The sequence below is a fragment of the Tiliqua scincoides genome, chromosome 2, assembly GCF_035046505.1.
Source record: "Tiliqua scincoides isolate rTilSci1 chromosome 2, rTilSci1.hap2, whole genome shotgun sequence".
NCBI lineage: Eukaryota > Metazoa > Chordata > Lepidosauria > Squamata > Scincidae > Tiliqua > Tiliqua scincoides.
The window spans coordinates 253,454,181-253,469,193 of NC_089822.1; the positions used below are offsets into that span (position 1 = coordinate 253,454,181).

The 15,013-nt window shown below is 46.4% G+C and overlaps 1 protein-coding gene across 1 annotated transcript in view; it reads left to right on the forward strand.

The window, feature by feature from the left end:
- LOC136639058 (zinc finger protein 850-like) overlaps positions 1-14,325 on the forward strand; it is a 47,800-nt gene extending 33,475 nt beyond the window's left edge. The window contains exon 6 of the mRNA XM_066613085.1: positions 11,281-14,325. Within this exon, the coding sequence (XP_066469182.1) occupies positions 11,281-12,265 (985 nt within the window). The 3' untranslated portion in view covers positions 12,266-14,325. The remainder of the gene's footprint in view (positions 1-11,280) is intronic.
- Positions 14,326-15,013: the final 688 nt, after the last annotated feature.

Genomic DNA, 15,013 nt, shown 5'->3' on the forward strand with positions numbered 1-15,013 from the left:
GAGCCTGACTCACAAAGCCTAGTCCCTTGCCTTAAACAGAGGTGGCAGTTCCAGGTGATATTTCTTAGGGCTGGAGGTTATGATTTTGCCAGAGGGTCTGAAAAACACTAATTTCTGCTTTCTTTATATGATTGCATGGCAATACAATTATAACAAACAATATTTTTTGAAAGTTCCATCTTTGAACTTTTAACATTAAAAAAATCAGACTACAAAATTCATCCTAACTGGTAACATTGTTTAATTTAGGCCCAAATCCTAACCAGCTTTCCAGCACTGGCATAGCTGTGCCAATGGGATGTGTACTGCATCCTGCAGTTGGGTGGCACATACCACCTACCACAGGGTAGCATGTGCGGCTGGGTGATAGGGAGGGCTCATCAACATCTCCAACATCTAATGCTTCCTTCTCCGTGCTAGCTAGCCCTCTACTCATTGAAGGTTGCTGGTCCAACAAGCTCTCAAGTGTTCAACAGTGAAGGGGGGTTGCTTCACCCCTCCTCCTCCACCATCTGTCTATTGGCTCACCCCAGCCCCAGAGCAACTCTCAGGAAGCCTTCCAGAAACCTCTCATTATCAGCCTAGATGCCTTTAAAAGGGGATTGGATCAATTGGAGGAAAAATCCATCACTCCTTACAACCTCCTGATTTTAGAAATGGGCTATGTCAGAATGCCAGATGCAAGGGAGGGCACCAGGATGCAGGTCTCTTGTTCTCTGGTGTGCTCCCTGAGGCATTTGGTGGGCCACTGTGAGACGCAAGAAACTGGACTAGATGGGCCTTTGGCCTGATCCAGCAGTGCTGTTCTTATGGCACTCGCAGAGGCCTTCTCAAAGTAAGGGAATGTTTGTTACCTTCCCTCGGAGCTGCATTGCCCTTATGTCAGTGCTGGAAAGTAGGTTAGAGTTAGGCCCACAGTGCTGTGCAATTGCAACTACAAGAAGTGGGTTACTCCATTTTCTCCTCCCTCTCTCAGAACAATATAACTAGGGTCATTTAATGAAACGGATTTGCTGGAGGTTTAGAATGGACTCAGAGGTACTTCTTAGCATGTGGAATTCATTGCCACATTACATGGGGTTGGCCACTAGGTTGGTTTACAGAAATCCACCTTTGTTCTGAACTCCATGCTGGTTTTCCTCGTAAGGGCTGAAGAAGCTGAGTACTCATTAAGAATTGCCCACAGCTGAGTTTTTTGGGTTGGCAGGGGAATAGTGAGGTTGTATCAGCCAGTGACATCGGACTGGCTATCTTAGGGCACAATCCTAACCCCCGTTAGAAGTCACTTGCGCAGACCTGGGGCTGTTGCAAACATGACATAAGAGGGTGTCGCAAACATATGTCAGCCTAAGAGTTGGGGAGGCCAGCGCAAAGATGCTTCCTTTTATAGAGAGGCTTCCTTTTGTAAATGGAAGTTGTAAATGGAAGTTCCTAATGAAGAGAATAACAAAGGATGCAAACTCTGCCTACTCTAGAAATGTAAAAAGAGGCCAGGGTAGGTAAGCCAGCCTGGAAGGTGAAAGGAGGTGAGGAAGGACAGGAAGAGGATGTAATGTGATGGGTGGATGGTGACGATGCGGCTGCGGGCTTATCGAACCTGGGAGAGGTGCAGGATCGGTGGTAGTGATGCACACCATATCCTGTACCCCTTCCTGCGCGTGATCTGCTAACATGGGACAACGTGAACTCATGCCAGCAATTTAGCAGGCACAGGTTTGAGTTGCCCCATTGCAGCTGCTGGGCTTTCCCCAGAATGAGGGTTTGAATGTCCCCTTACCTTGAATAGACCCCCAGCTTGCAACACTCCCCCACAGGATGCAGCATTGCCTGCACTAGCAGCACAGGGGGCTTTGATTAGTACTGGGCAGCGCACCATCTAGTACTGTTCCCCACATCTCAAATAGGTGATAGTGGAACTGGAAAGAGTGCAAAAGAGAGGAAGCAAAATGATTAATGGGTGGGGCACCTCCCATAGAAAGAAAGGCTACAGAGTCGGGGGCTCTTCCATCTAGAAAGAAGGCTCCTGAAGGATTACATAATTAATGGCACAATCCAATCCAGTGCCCTTGGGCTGACGCAAGTCTCTTGCGCCAGTCTAGGAGGGCTGCAAACATGCCATAAGGCACATTCGTGCCTCCTTGAGAGGAAGCCGGGCCGGCGCTCCCAGAAGCACCGGCCTGTGAAGACTAACACTAGCCTCTGCACCAGCTTGCTCTCTGACTTGTGTCGACCCAGCTGGGCCGGGTGGTGGGGGGGGGGAAGCAGGGAAGAGGCAGGAGGGAGGCGTTCCTGGGCAGGGGGAGGGTGGGCGGGCAGGGAGCAGGAGGCAGGGTAGGATCCGGCAGTTATGCTGGATCCCAACCCCCATTCCCAGGGAGAACGTAGCGGCTTCAAGCCACTCGGCTCTCCTTGAACTTGCACTGCCTCAGGAGGTGGCGCAAGTCCTAGGAGACCCATAGGGGCCAGCGGCCCTGATCCAGGGGTAAGGAGAAAAGTTTCCCCTTGCCTCTGGCTGAGCCACTTCTGGCCCCTATCCTGCACTGGATACAGCGCAAGCCTCTTGGCTTGCCTGTTCCAGCGCAGGATAGGATAGGATTGTGCCCTAAGACATGATAAAGCTATGCATGAGGTGGATAGAGAGAAGTTCTTTTCCCACTCAACACTGGAACCAGGGGACATACACTAAAATTGACCGGAGAGAGAGTTATAACAGACAAAAGGAAGTATTTCTTTACCCAGTGCATAACTAGTCTGTGGAACTCCTTGCCACAGAATGTTGTGGTGACACCTGGTCTAGATGTCATGAGAATGGGATGAAATAGATTTATGGAGGAAAACTCCATTGCAGGTTACAAGTCACGATGACTGTATGCAACCTCTGGGTTTTAGAGGAAGCCTTATATCTGAATACTGGTCTCAAGGGAGTGGCAACTGGATACAGGCATCTTGTCTGTTGCTCCCCAAGGCCTCTGGTGGGCCACTGTGACATGCAGGAAGCTGGGCTAGATGGGCCTTTGCCTGATCCAGCAGGGCTCTTCTTTTGTTCTTCTAATCTGCAGGTGGTAGTAAAGGAAGACTTAATAGTTTCATTGTTTTAGCAGCTGCAGTGCTATTGACTGCAACTTGTATATCAGTTTAAGAATTTTTGTGTTCTGTATAATGTAAACCTAAATTTATGTGAATAAAGTTATAAAACCTACTGCTGTACTGTCTGTGAGAAGAAATAGATTCACCTAAATCCAGGTTTGGCTGTCCCACCACCATCAGTGTTGCAGCTGCACCTGAAGACTTACAGTGCATCCTATGATAGGGGGTGGGGGAGATGGAACAGTGTGTGGGAAGTGAGTAAAATTATTTTGTACTTACCACCTCGAACACCTGCTGCCTGTTTTAGTGGTGTCTGTCTGAGGACAGGAAACTGGCAGGGAGGTTTATAATGGAGGGATAAAGACCAGCATGTGCTGTCACAGCATGACCAGCACACCATTCCCTCCCCCTCCTTTCCCTTGGCCTGCTTCCACCTAGTGCTGGGGGCTTCACAGAGCGCAGCCCAATAACAGGGTTGGGGTGTAAGCCTCATTGCTATCTTTTGAGTGTTTTCCCAGGGCCTTTGGGGCAAGGAGCATTATAGCTTGTGCTGGTCTGTACGCTTAAGGACTGGGACAGCCTCTGAAGAACCTGGGCAGAGTCCCAAAGGGTAGTTGAGGGGCACCTTGAGTGGGGGCCAAATTGCCAGTTCCCAGGGGTTTACAAACCCTCCAAGCTCCAGTCAGCACTCAGGCGTGTCCCCATGCTGAATCTTTTCCCACAACTGGGACAAATCTGCTGCCCAGGGGTCCGTCTGCTCCTGCAGCAACAGGTGAGCTGGTGCTCGTGATGCCCTGGCTGTGGACACCCAGAAGCTGGAAGACGAGCCCCTACATCAAGGACAAGAGTTTGGACTACTGGATTCAGCAAAGGCGATGTGTCCTAGAGCGGTGGCTTTGCTAGTGCCCTCTCATGATTTTGCTTAGACTGTTATAACACCTTTGAGGAGGATCCCCCTGGCGCCTCTTGCATTGCCTCTGCTGGACTTGAGCAAAATGCTCCCTGCACTGAAGACCACCCCTCTCCCATCTATCATCTGTGAGCATGGACTACACAAATGCTACTGAAGCTGAGTTGTCTCCTTGGTTGGAGGAAGAGGGGGGCAGAAGAGACAGGCAATAATGAACATTGCTTTGAAATGGCCATGGGAACCTGGAAAATGGTGCAGATAGCTTTAGAAGCCAGCAGAGACCTTCAGAAGCTTCCCATAGCCATTTTAAAGCTACCTGCACTCTTTGCAGGCAACACTTTGAAGGTCTCTGCTGTGTTCTGAGACTCTTCTCTGCCATCCAGAGAGTCTCCTGCAGGCAGGTTAGTTGGCCTCCCTAACCCCATTGATCTCATAGGTGTGCACTGGAGATTGCAGGAACCTAATTCTGCACCAGGATCTTGATGTCTTTTGGGTTTCTTGAGGGATCAGGTGGATCTGGTGGGCCACTGAGAGATACAGAAAACTGTATGAGATGGGCTGTTCGCCTGATCCAAGTGGGCTGTTCTTAAGTCTTATGGTTAAGGTGCTGTGGAACTCCTTGTCTTGGGATATCAGCTTTAGAGTTGACTGGGACCGACAAATTGGGGGCCTTCACTTGCTCCTTCAGAACCGTAGGATGAAATTTTCACTAGAGACTTTCACTAGAGAAAATATGACTTTCACATCAGTCTAGAAAATGGTACTTGAGGAGGGACACAACTGAGACATTCAAAAACTATGCGGAGGATTGATAGAGAAGATAGGGGGATGCTCTTTTTCCTCTCACACAACATCAGAACCAGGGAACATCCACTAAAATTGGGTGTTGGGAGAGTTGGGACAGACAACAGAAAATATTTGTTTACCCAGCGTGTAGTTAGCCTGTAGAACCCCTTGCCACAGGATGTGGTGATGACATCTAGCCTAGATGCCTTTAAAGGGAGCACACAAGACAACAGACCTGCATGCTAGTGCCCTCCCTTGCATTGGAAATTCTGAGGTAACCTATTTCTAAAACCAGTAGCGCATACCCAAAACAGTTGCACATACCCATCACGGTTTGTAAACCGTGATGGAGTTTTCGTCTAGAAATCTGCCCAATCCCCTTTTAAAGGCATCTAGAACAGATGCCATCACCATGTCCTGTGTCAAGGAGTTCCACATGCTCATTATACTCTGGGTAAAGTAATATACCAGCCTGTGTGTGTTTCTCCTTTGGATTGCTTGCAATATGTCCATCATCACCACATCTTGTGGCAAGGAGTTGCACAGGCTCATTGCATGCTGAGTAAAGAAATACACCAGCCTGTGTGTGTGTCCCCTTTGGGCTGCTTGCAAGACCTCCTGCAAGGAGTGTTTTATCTCGCTTCAATGGCACTGTAAAGGTTAAAAGAAGCGACTGTGGATTCCTAGAGTGGTGAAGAGGAAGAAGTGTGAGGTTTCTTCCTCCAGCATCCCCCTTCTCTGCCTCTTGGAGCTGTGTGTGGGGGGTGGGCAGGTGAGTCCAAGCCTGTTGTGGAGGGAGAGGGGGGTCAAGTCCCAGGGCTGCCTGGGTGAAAGTGGGAGGGGGGAGAAGGGAAGCCCCCAGGCGGGCTGGAACTCCCAGGCTCAGAGGCCAGCCAGGGAGAGGATGAGAAGAGGAACTCTTCTCTGGTCTGCTTTGGGGCAGCTGCTCTTGGGGGGCTCTGATGGAGGGGGGGCATTGATGGGGACTCTGAAACAGCTGGGGGGACCAGAAGGAGCCTGAGCATCCCTGAGACCCCAAGTGCAGCAGAGACCCTGGAGGACAGCGTCTTGGGCCTGGCACAGCTGCTGAGACCAAAGGGCTGCTGGGTGGGTGTTGCTTTCATGGGTAGTGTTATGCTCTTTAGTGCTTTAGCTCTTGCAAGCTCCGCTGTTCTTGGCTTCAACAGAGGCAGGTGGTAGATAATCCCTAAGAAGGAGAGCTGGATTTTGCAGCAGAAAAGCATCCCTCCAGCATCTGGGAAGATGCTGCCCCCCAAATGTGCGCCCTGCAGGAGCAGCCTCCTTACACAGCATGTGTCAAAATATCACAACAGCAGAACATCAAAACATCACGACACAAGGCCAGAACCAGGGAACATCCTCTAAAATTGAGTGTTGGGAGAGCTGGGACAGAAAAAAGAAAATATATCTTTATTCAGTGTGCAGTTAGTCTTTGGGACTCCTTTCCACAAGATGTGGTGATGTCATCTGGCCTAGTTGCCTTTAAAGGAGCACATAAGACAAGAAGACACCTCCATCCTGGTGCCACTAAAACCCTGAGGCTGCACATGTCCATCACAGCTTTAGCTTGTGATGGGCTTGTCTTCTAGAAATCCGCCTTTAAAATCCCCTTTTAAAGTCATCTAGGCCAGATGCCATCACCTCATCCAAGGGCAAGGAGTACCACAGGCCAACCACACAGTGGGTAAAGAAATATCCCAGCCTGTGTGTGTGTGTCCCCCTTTGGGCTGCTTGCAAGATCTTTTGCAAAGAATCTTTTATCATGGCTTTTATCATGGCACTCTGAGGGTTAAAATTAGTGACTCTGGATTCTCAGAGGGGTAAATAGGAAGGGGGATGAGGTGTGAGGTCACTTCCTCCAGCATCCCCTTTCTCTGCCTGTTGAAGCCATGCCTGTGGGGTGGGCAGGTGAATCCAAGCCCTTGGGGGGGGGGGGTCCCTGAGGGCTGCCTGGGTGAAAGTGGGGAAGGGGAGGACTCCCCAGGAGGGCAGGGACTCCCAGGCTCAGAGGCCAGCTGAGAAGGCACATTGCCATAGCCTCCTGCCCTGCTTGGCAGACTCTGGATCTGCTTCAGTGTAGCTGCTCCTGGTGGTGGGCTCCATTTCTGGGGGTGGGTGGGCGGGCAGCTTTGATGGAGACCCTGAAAAAGCTGGAGGGGCAGAAGGAGGCTGAGCATCCCTGAGACCCCTGCAGAAAACAGCCGGGTATGGCAGAGACCCTAGAGGGCAATATCTTGGACCTGGCACAGCTCCTGAGACCAAAGGGCTGCTGGGAGCTTTGAAACTGTAATTAGTTCCTGTATATTTCTGCTGTCACATGTTGTTGTTAGAGGTATTTGCAAACAGTTTGTTTTTCACAGAATTAAGCCCATTGTGTTCAGCAAGACACACAGCACAATCCTAACCTGCACTGGAATAGGCAGGCCAACAGGCAGGTTAGGAGCACTACTCAGAGTAAGGGGACTTATTTCTCCCTGCCCCAAGTAATGCCCCAGTCACCACAATGGGGCGACTCAAGTATGTGCCAGCGAAATACTGTATAATGCCAGACTGCTCAGGAGGGGAATTAGAATCCAGACTAAGACTAAGTGCTGGAAGCTGGTCCCATCCCTCTCCCAGGCCCCGTTCACCCACCAGGAGGGCCTGCTGCCCTCCCTTCCCCTGCCCTCCTAAATCCCTGCACCAGAATTCTTCTGCCTGCACAACCTTACCAGGTCCAAGCGGTACAGAGGCTGGATGTGCCCTCCTTGGGTCAGAAGGCATCTTCACACCAACCCAGCCAACTCTCCCGGAGGCCCAACTGTGCCATAAGGGCCGGCGCAAGGCACTTGCATCGGTCAAAAATTTGGATTGCACTCTTAGGCTGTAATCCTGTCTTACTAACCAGAAAAAAGCACCTCACGTTATGATTTTAGCTCTTGTAATCTTCTGTGTTCTTGTTTTTAACAGAGGCAGATGGGGTATAAACCTTATGAAAGAGAGCTGGGTTTGCCGCAGAAAAGGATCCCTCCAGCATCTGTTCCTGTTAAAGAGAGAGGCAGAGACAGGAGAGACTCATCTCTTCAGAAGGAAGAACCAGGCAGGCAAAGCAAGGTGAGCTTCTCAGCAACGTAGCTAGGAAGGTACATCTCAGTGTCCTGCAGAGAGCAGCCTCTGCAATCTGTGAAAAATACGTCTGCATCTTTCAAGTTGTATGTCTCAGCGGGGTGTGTGTGTCCTTCCAGCTCCAAAGTTAACTGGGCTTCCACCTAGGACTGAAGTGTTTATTTTGGGCAACCACGCAGCCAGGTGGCCCCTGATAAATGTGATTTTCCTCCAGCCTCTGCATCCCCAAATCTGTTTTTCCCCACCATCAGCTTTCATTGTCCTAGTGACCAGACCTGGAATCAATACAGAACCTGCCTTTGACTGAACTGAGGCAGAAAATACAGCAGGAAAGGTGGTTCGTGGTTTGCTTGGAAAGAAGCAAGTTTTGCAAGGAGCTTTCAAGGAGGGATGTGGCTAGTTAGGGAGACGGGAAGAAATGGGGATTAAGTGGCACAAGGAAGAAGTGAAGGAAAGTGTATCAGGATGTGTACAGGTCACCCAATTCAGGCATTTCTGGATCAGAACTAGATCCAGAAACTGTATGGAACTAATAGGTAGGTGGTGTCAGACAGCATAAGGAAGGGCGGAAAGGGTCTGAAGGGTAAAAGCTTTCCCATCACCTTTGTGTCCTTTGCAGGTAGTAGAATGGCATCAGTGCCATGTTCTAATCTAGACTGTGTCCTCTTTGGCATGAAGGAGCAACTGAACAGCCTGGTTAGACAGGGGCAGGATCACTGGGAATGCCAGAAATTCCTTGGGTGCTGCCTCCTTGGTTACATGTCTTAAAAAACCTTTTTTCTGATGCTGAAATCAAATTTTACTGCTTACAGCAGGTTGTTGGGAAACCACACCAAGAGTTAGAAGCTGATCATTTGACCAGTTATTTAAATGTCCCTATTATTTTAGGGCCCAATCCTATCCAATTTTCCAGTGCCTGTGCAGCTGTGCCAGTGGGGCATATACTGCTTCTTGTGGTGGGGCAGCAGTCAGAGAGGCCTCCTTAAGGAATGGGAGCATTTCTTCCTTTACCTTGGGGCTGCATTGCGACTGCACTGGTGCTGGAAAATTGGATAGAATTTTACTCTCCTCACATGTAGTTGGAAGTTCCTTGAGAAAATGTCTCTCTGCATCACACTCTCCCATTTTCACAGCATGAGGGGATCCTCTGATAACCCTGGCTGGAGAGGCAGGAAGCCTTTTCTCAGCAGCCTTCCAGGAGTCCAAGGTACACACAGTGCTGCCCTTAGGAAAAGTATTTTTGCTTCCAGCATAAGGAAGGACGGATTTCTCAGATTTCCCCTAAGAAATCTCAGCTTCCTTACTTTCCATCATCGCTTCCGCTTACAGTGCCTTTTGGCTTGGATAGGGCCAAGCCCAGCCTTCATCAGTGGGGAGCAACTCTGCTGCGATGAGCAGGCTTGTGGGAGAGTCAGTCTCAAAAGGAGATTGAAGCTCTCACCTGCAAACTTTCATTTGCCAACCCACACTCCTGTCCACCAACCAAAAGGCTGCAGAAAGAAGGCAGCATTGATCTCTCTTTTTTTTCCCCTGGTTTGGGTTTGGTTGAAGACAAGGCTCCACTGTCCCAAGGGCTGTACAATTTAATATGATACAAGATGGTGATAAAATGGAGCCTGTGCAAATCCGTTCCTGATCTTTCAGTGAGTGGGTGAGCTCAGTGCTATTTAAGAAAGAATGAATCCACTGACAGAAAAGCCCCACAACAAAATAACAGTAGTTTTTGCATATATAAGAAAATAAGGTGACATTCAAGCATCTGTGCAGCCTGGGAGAATTCAGAAGGAGACCCACCTCTTCTGATTTCTCCAAAGAAACCTTGTGCACCAGGGAGTACAAAGCTGCCTCTGTGCCATGACCAGGACAGGGTGCAGCAAGGCCCAGCAGCCACAATTTTGCTACTTCCCTTCAACAGCTCATTGAGAGTTGGTCACTGTGCACGGCTGCAATCCTATGCATACTTTCGTGGGAGTCAGTGCCACTGACTCCATTGCATCTTACTTCTGAGCATGCATACCTAGGAGTGTGTTTTAAAGGTTTCATTTCTCTGCGGCACTGCTAATCCATGCTTGGGATCCATGCTTTAATTTTATGCTTGAGATCATTAGAAAAGGCATTGAGAATAAGGCGGCTAATATTGTAATGCCGCTGTACAAATCGATGGTAAGGCCCCACCTAGAGTACTGCGTCCAGTTATGGTCACCACATCTCCAAAAGGATACCGTGGGAATGGAAAAGATGAAAAAGAGAGCAACCAATATGATTATTGGGCTGGGGCACCTTCCCTGTGAGGAAAGGCTACATTGTTTGGGCCTCTTCAGTCTAGAAAAGAGGCGCCTGAGGAAGGACATGATTGAGACATACAAAATCATGCAGAGGATGCACATAGTGGATAGAGAGACAGTCTTTTCCCTCTCACATAACACCAGTTCCAGGGGACATCTGCTAAAGTTGAGTGTTGGGAGAGTTAGGGTGGACAGAAGAAAATATCTCTTTATCCAGCATGTAATTAGTCTGTGGAAGTCTTTGCCACAAGACGTAGTGGTGGCATCTTGCCTGGATTCCTTTAAGAGGGGATTGGACAAATTTCTGTAGAAAAAGTGCATTACAGGTTACACGTCATGGTAGGTATGTGCAAGCTCCTGATCTTAGCAGTAGGCTACCTCAGAATGCCAGTTGCAGGGGAGGGCACCAGGATGCAGGTTGTGTCTGATGTCTTGTTTGCTCCCTCAAGCGTTTGGTGGGACACTGTGAGATGCAGAAAGCTGGACTAGAAAGCTGGGCCTTTGGCATGATGCAGCGGGGCTCTTCTTATGTTCTTATGTAATCAATATTCTCTCTCTGTTCTAGGAAGCAATGGACAAGACAGTGAAGATCCCCGGGAGGTGCATGGGGTGGTGTCACTGGAAACTACCATGCTTGATGTAAAGTCCAGAACTGATTGTGGAGACAGCAAGGAAGCACCTGCACTGAGGACTCAGTCTTTTGTTTCTGAGGGTTGTCTCCTCCATGAAATCCCAGTCAACAGCAACATCACAAAGGGAACAGAAGTAACAAGCATCTTTGTCCACAGAAACAATCTGTAGTAAATCCAACAATAATAAAGACAGGGAAAACCCACCCGGGAAGAAATCTTTTACTTGCTCCAAGTAAAGAAAAGGTTTCAGCTCATCATACTTCTTGTTTGCATAAAAGCATCCACAGAGGGAATCAAGCTGTGCATGAAAACAGGTGAAAGGAACAGGAAATTGGGAAATAAACCTGATGCTCATCAAGGTGGAGATTTCAAGTCAATCAATCTAGGAAAAGAAACTGGAAGGCTGAAGGAGAAAAGCAAAGGACAAAGTCTTTAAGCTGTGAATCAACACTAGGAATACACCAAAGATGGAAGGCAAGGAGAAACCATATGAATGCTTGGAGTGTGGAAAGAGCTTCTGTGTGAGATCAAGCTTGACTGTGCATCAAAGAACTCACACAGGGGAGAAACCATATAAATGCTTGGAGTGTGGAAAGAGCTTCTCAGCAGGAGCAAGCCTGACTGTGCATCGAAGAACTCACACAGGGGAGAAACCATATGAATGTGAGGAGTGTGGGAAGTGCTTCATGGACTCCTCAACCCTGATTGTACATCAAAGAACCCACACAGGGGAGAAACCACATAAATGCTTGGACTGTGGAAAGAGCTTCATTACTAGGTCACAACTGGCTGTGCATGAAAGGACCCACACAGGGGAGAAACCATATAAATGCCTGGTGTGTGGAATGAGCTTTAAGTTCAGGGGAAACTTGACAAGGCATCAAGATACCCACCCAGGGGATAAACCATATAAATGCTTGGACTGTGGAAAGAACTTCAGTATCAGCTCACAACTATCTGTACATCAAAGAACACACACAAGGGAGAAGCTGTATAAATGCTTGGAATGTGAAAAGAGCTTTAGTAACAGCTCACAACTGCTTGTGCATCAAAGAACACACACAGGGGAGAAACCTTATAAATGCTTGGTGTGTGGAAAGAGATTTATTGGAGGGGGAAACATGGCACGGCACCAAACAACCCACACTGGGCAGAAACCATATAAATGCTCGGAGTGTGGAAAGGGCTTCAGTACTAGGTCAGGCCTGGCCTTGCACGAGAGAACCCACACAGAGGAGAAACCATATAAATGCCTGGAGTGTGGAAAGGGCTTTAGGACAACCTCAAGCCTGACTTTGCACGAAAGGACCCACACAGGCGAGAAACCCTATAAATGTTTAGAGTGTGGAATGAGTTTCAGGCAGAGTGCACACTTGACTCTACATCAAAGAAAACACACAAGGGAGAAATGCTTGGAGAAAGAAATGCTTCCCTTATAAATGACTGGAGTGAGGAATGAGCTTCAGTGGGATCCCATGCCTGAATGTGCATCAAAGAACGTACACGGGGATAAAGCATATAAATGCTTGGATCCTGAAATCCATTTCAGTTACACCTGAGAGCTGAAGATCCAGCCAAAAAATCCATATCGGGTAGAAATCAAATAAGTGCTGAAATTTTCAAAGTACAGTGGTTCCTCGCATAACGAATGCCTCGCGCACCGAAAAACTCACATAACGAAAGCGTTTTGCGATTTTTGGTGACTCGCACAACGAATTTTTATTTTTGGTGACTCGCACAACGAATTTCCTACCCAGCTTAGAGCACAATCCTGTGCGTGTCTCCTCAGAAGTAAGTCCCATTGTGCTTACTCCCAGGAAAGTGTGCACAGGATTACAGCCTTCAAGCTCCCCACTCAGCATCCCCCCCCCCCGTTTTTGAAATCCTTGTACAGTATGTATGCCTTTAAAGAGCACTTAATAAACACTTTGTAAACTAAATTTGACTTTGTTCTGACTTTTCTTGCCCATAGGAACGCATTAATTAAATTTCAATGCATTCCTATGGGAAAACGCGCTTCGCAAAACGAAAAACTCACATAACGAAGGAACTCACGGAACGGATTAATTTCGTTATGTGAGGCACCACTGTATACAATAATTGTGTAGACTAGAGTATGTCAACAAATCCACAGAGGCAATAAACCTTATGAATGTTTTTATTATTTATTTATTAGATTTATATTCTGTTTTTATCCACGAAGGGCACTCATTTATAGTGTGGAAAGGTCTTTCTCAATTAAGCCTTAAGACATATTGAATAGTACATAGTAGATAGAAACCTATCAATTCTTGCAGTGTGGAAAGAGCTTCTATCGGTGCACACATCATTCAGAACATAAAAGTACGCACTCAACAAATGAATGTTTGGTGTGTTGTGAAAGTTTCCACCAAAGGGTAAGCCTTAGCCATCTCTGACCAGGGGGAGAGATTATTTGAAATTCCTTGTTTCTTTTAATGTTGGTGTTAGGGGACATATTGTACAGTAACGGTGCCTCTAGAACAGTGCTTCACGAATTTTCGTATCAAACCCAAAAAGAACAGAATGGAGAAAACGAAAAAAGAAAAGAGATGGATCAAGAAATACAAGAAAGTCAAGAAGAAGAAGAAGGAGCAGTAGGAGGAACAAGAAGGAAAAGACAAACAAGACAGAGAACAAAGGAAGTACTAAGACAGACTAAAAAAATATATTCAAGTGGAAATGGCTGAACAACTAGTGGAAATTCTTTCTGTAGATATCAATGGACTGGAATATTCCATCAATTATATCAAATCAAAGCAGATGTAACTGGAAACAAATTTGGAATATAAATATTAAGATATTAAAAAGGTATCTTTTAAAGACAATTTATATAAAATGTTTTATAGATGGTATTTAACTCCAGAGAAAATAGAAAAAATGTATTCTGGGTCATCAAACAAGTGTTGGAAATGTAAAGAGATTGAGGGAACTTTTTATCATATCTGGTGGACATGCGAAAAAGTAAAGAAATACTGGAAAATGATACATAAATTGTTACAAGAGATAGTGAATTGTGTATTACCATTCAAGTCGGATATGTTCCTCCTAAATGTAACATCAGAGATTAAAGATCAATATAAGAAATACCTTATTGTACATATCAGTGCAGTGGCAAGAATATTGTATGCGCAAAAGTGGAAATCTACAGATGTTCTAACTAGAGAAAAATTAATAGATAAAACTTATGAAATAGCAGAAATGGAGATTTTAACGAAAAAAATGAGAGAGATTTAGGTAGAGTAAGAAGATATTGGAAGCCTTTTTATGACTGGATAGATAACTTTAGTTAAATAATACTGACTGTTTAGATAAATCATTAATTATTATGACAAATATGATAACTTTTGTATTGATGAGTATATTTCTTTTCAGTCAATGATTTCTTTTTTTGGAATATTCATGTTGTAATCTATGGCCAATACCTTCATGTGTAACCTGTGTAATCCCAGCCCTATGTCTAACCCATTTCCTTACCTGTATCTGTAACAAATAAATAAACTTTGTTAAAAAAAAAAATAGAACAGTGCTTCACAAACGTTGTAGTGTTTTAAAAATGGCAGTCTATTGCGACTCACTAAACAAAAAGAGAATCTAATATTTTATAATAATTATTAATTGGTTCCTGTGTTCTCAAAGCTGCTAGAGACCTTACATATATATATATAGAGAGAGAGAGAGTGTGTGTGTGTGTGTGTGTGTGTGTGTGTGTGTGTAGACATTTGCTAGACTGTTCCTAGAAAGAACTGTCTTACGCTGTATGAATGTGCCAGTGATTCCATAAAGCAGTAATTTCTGCCTTTTGTCTATGACAAAACAGAATTATAAAAAACTCTATGTTGGGTGACTTCAGTTAGGATTGGGCTGCCCGCCATGGTACAAATTAATGGTCAAGGCCACATTTAGAGTACTGAATCTTGTGCTTGTCCCCTCATCTTAAATAGGATATAGTAGAACTGGAAAACGTGCAGAAGAGGATGAACAAAATGATTAGTGGGTAGGGCATCTCCCATAGGAAGAAAGGCTACAGAATTGGGGGCTCTTCATCCTAGAAATAAGGCTCCTGAGAGGTTACATAATTAAGACATATAAAGCTATGCATGAGGTGGATAGAGAGAAGTTCTTTTCTCACTCAAATAATACTGGAACCTGGGGACATGAAATGGATT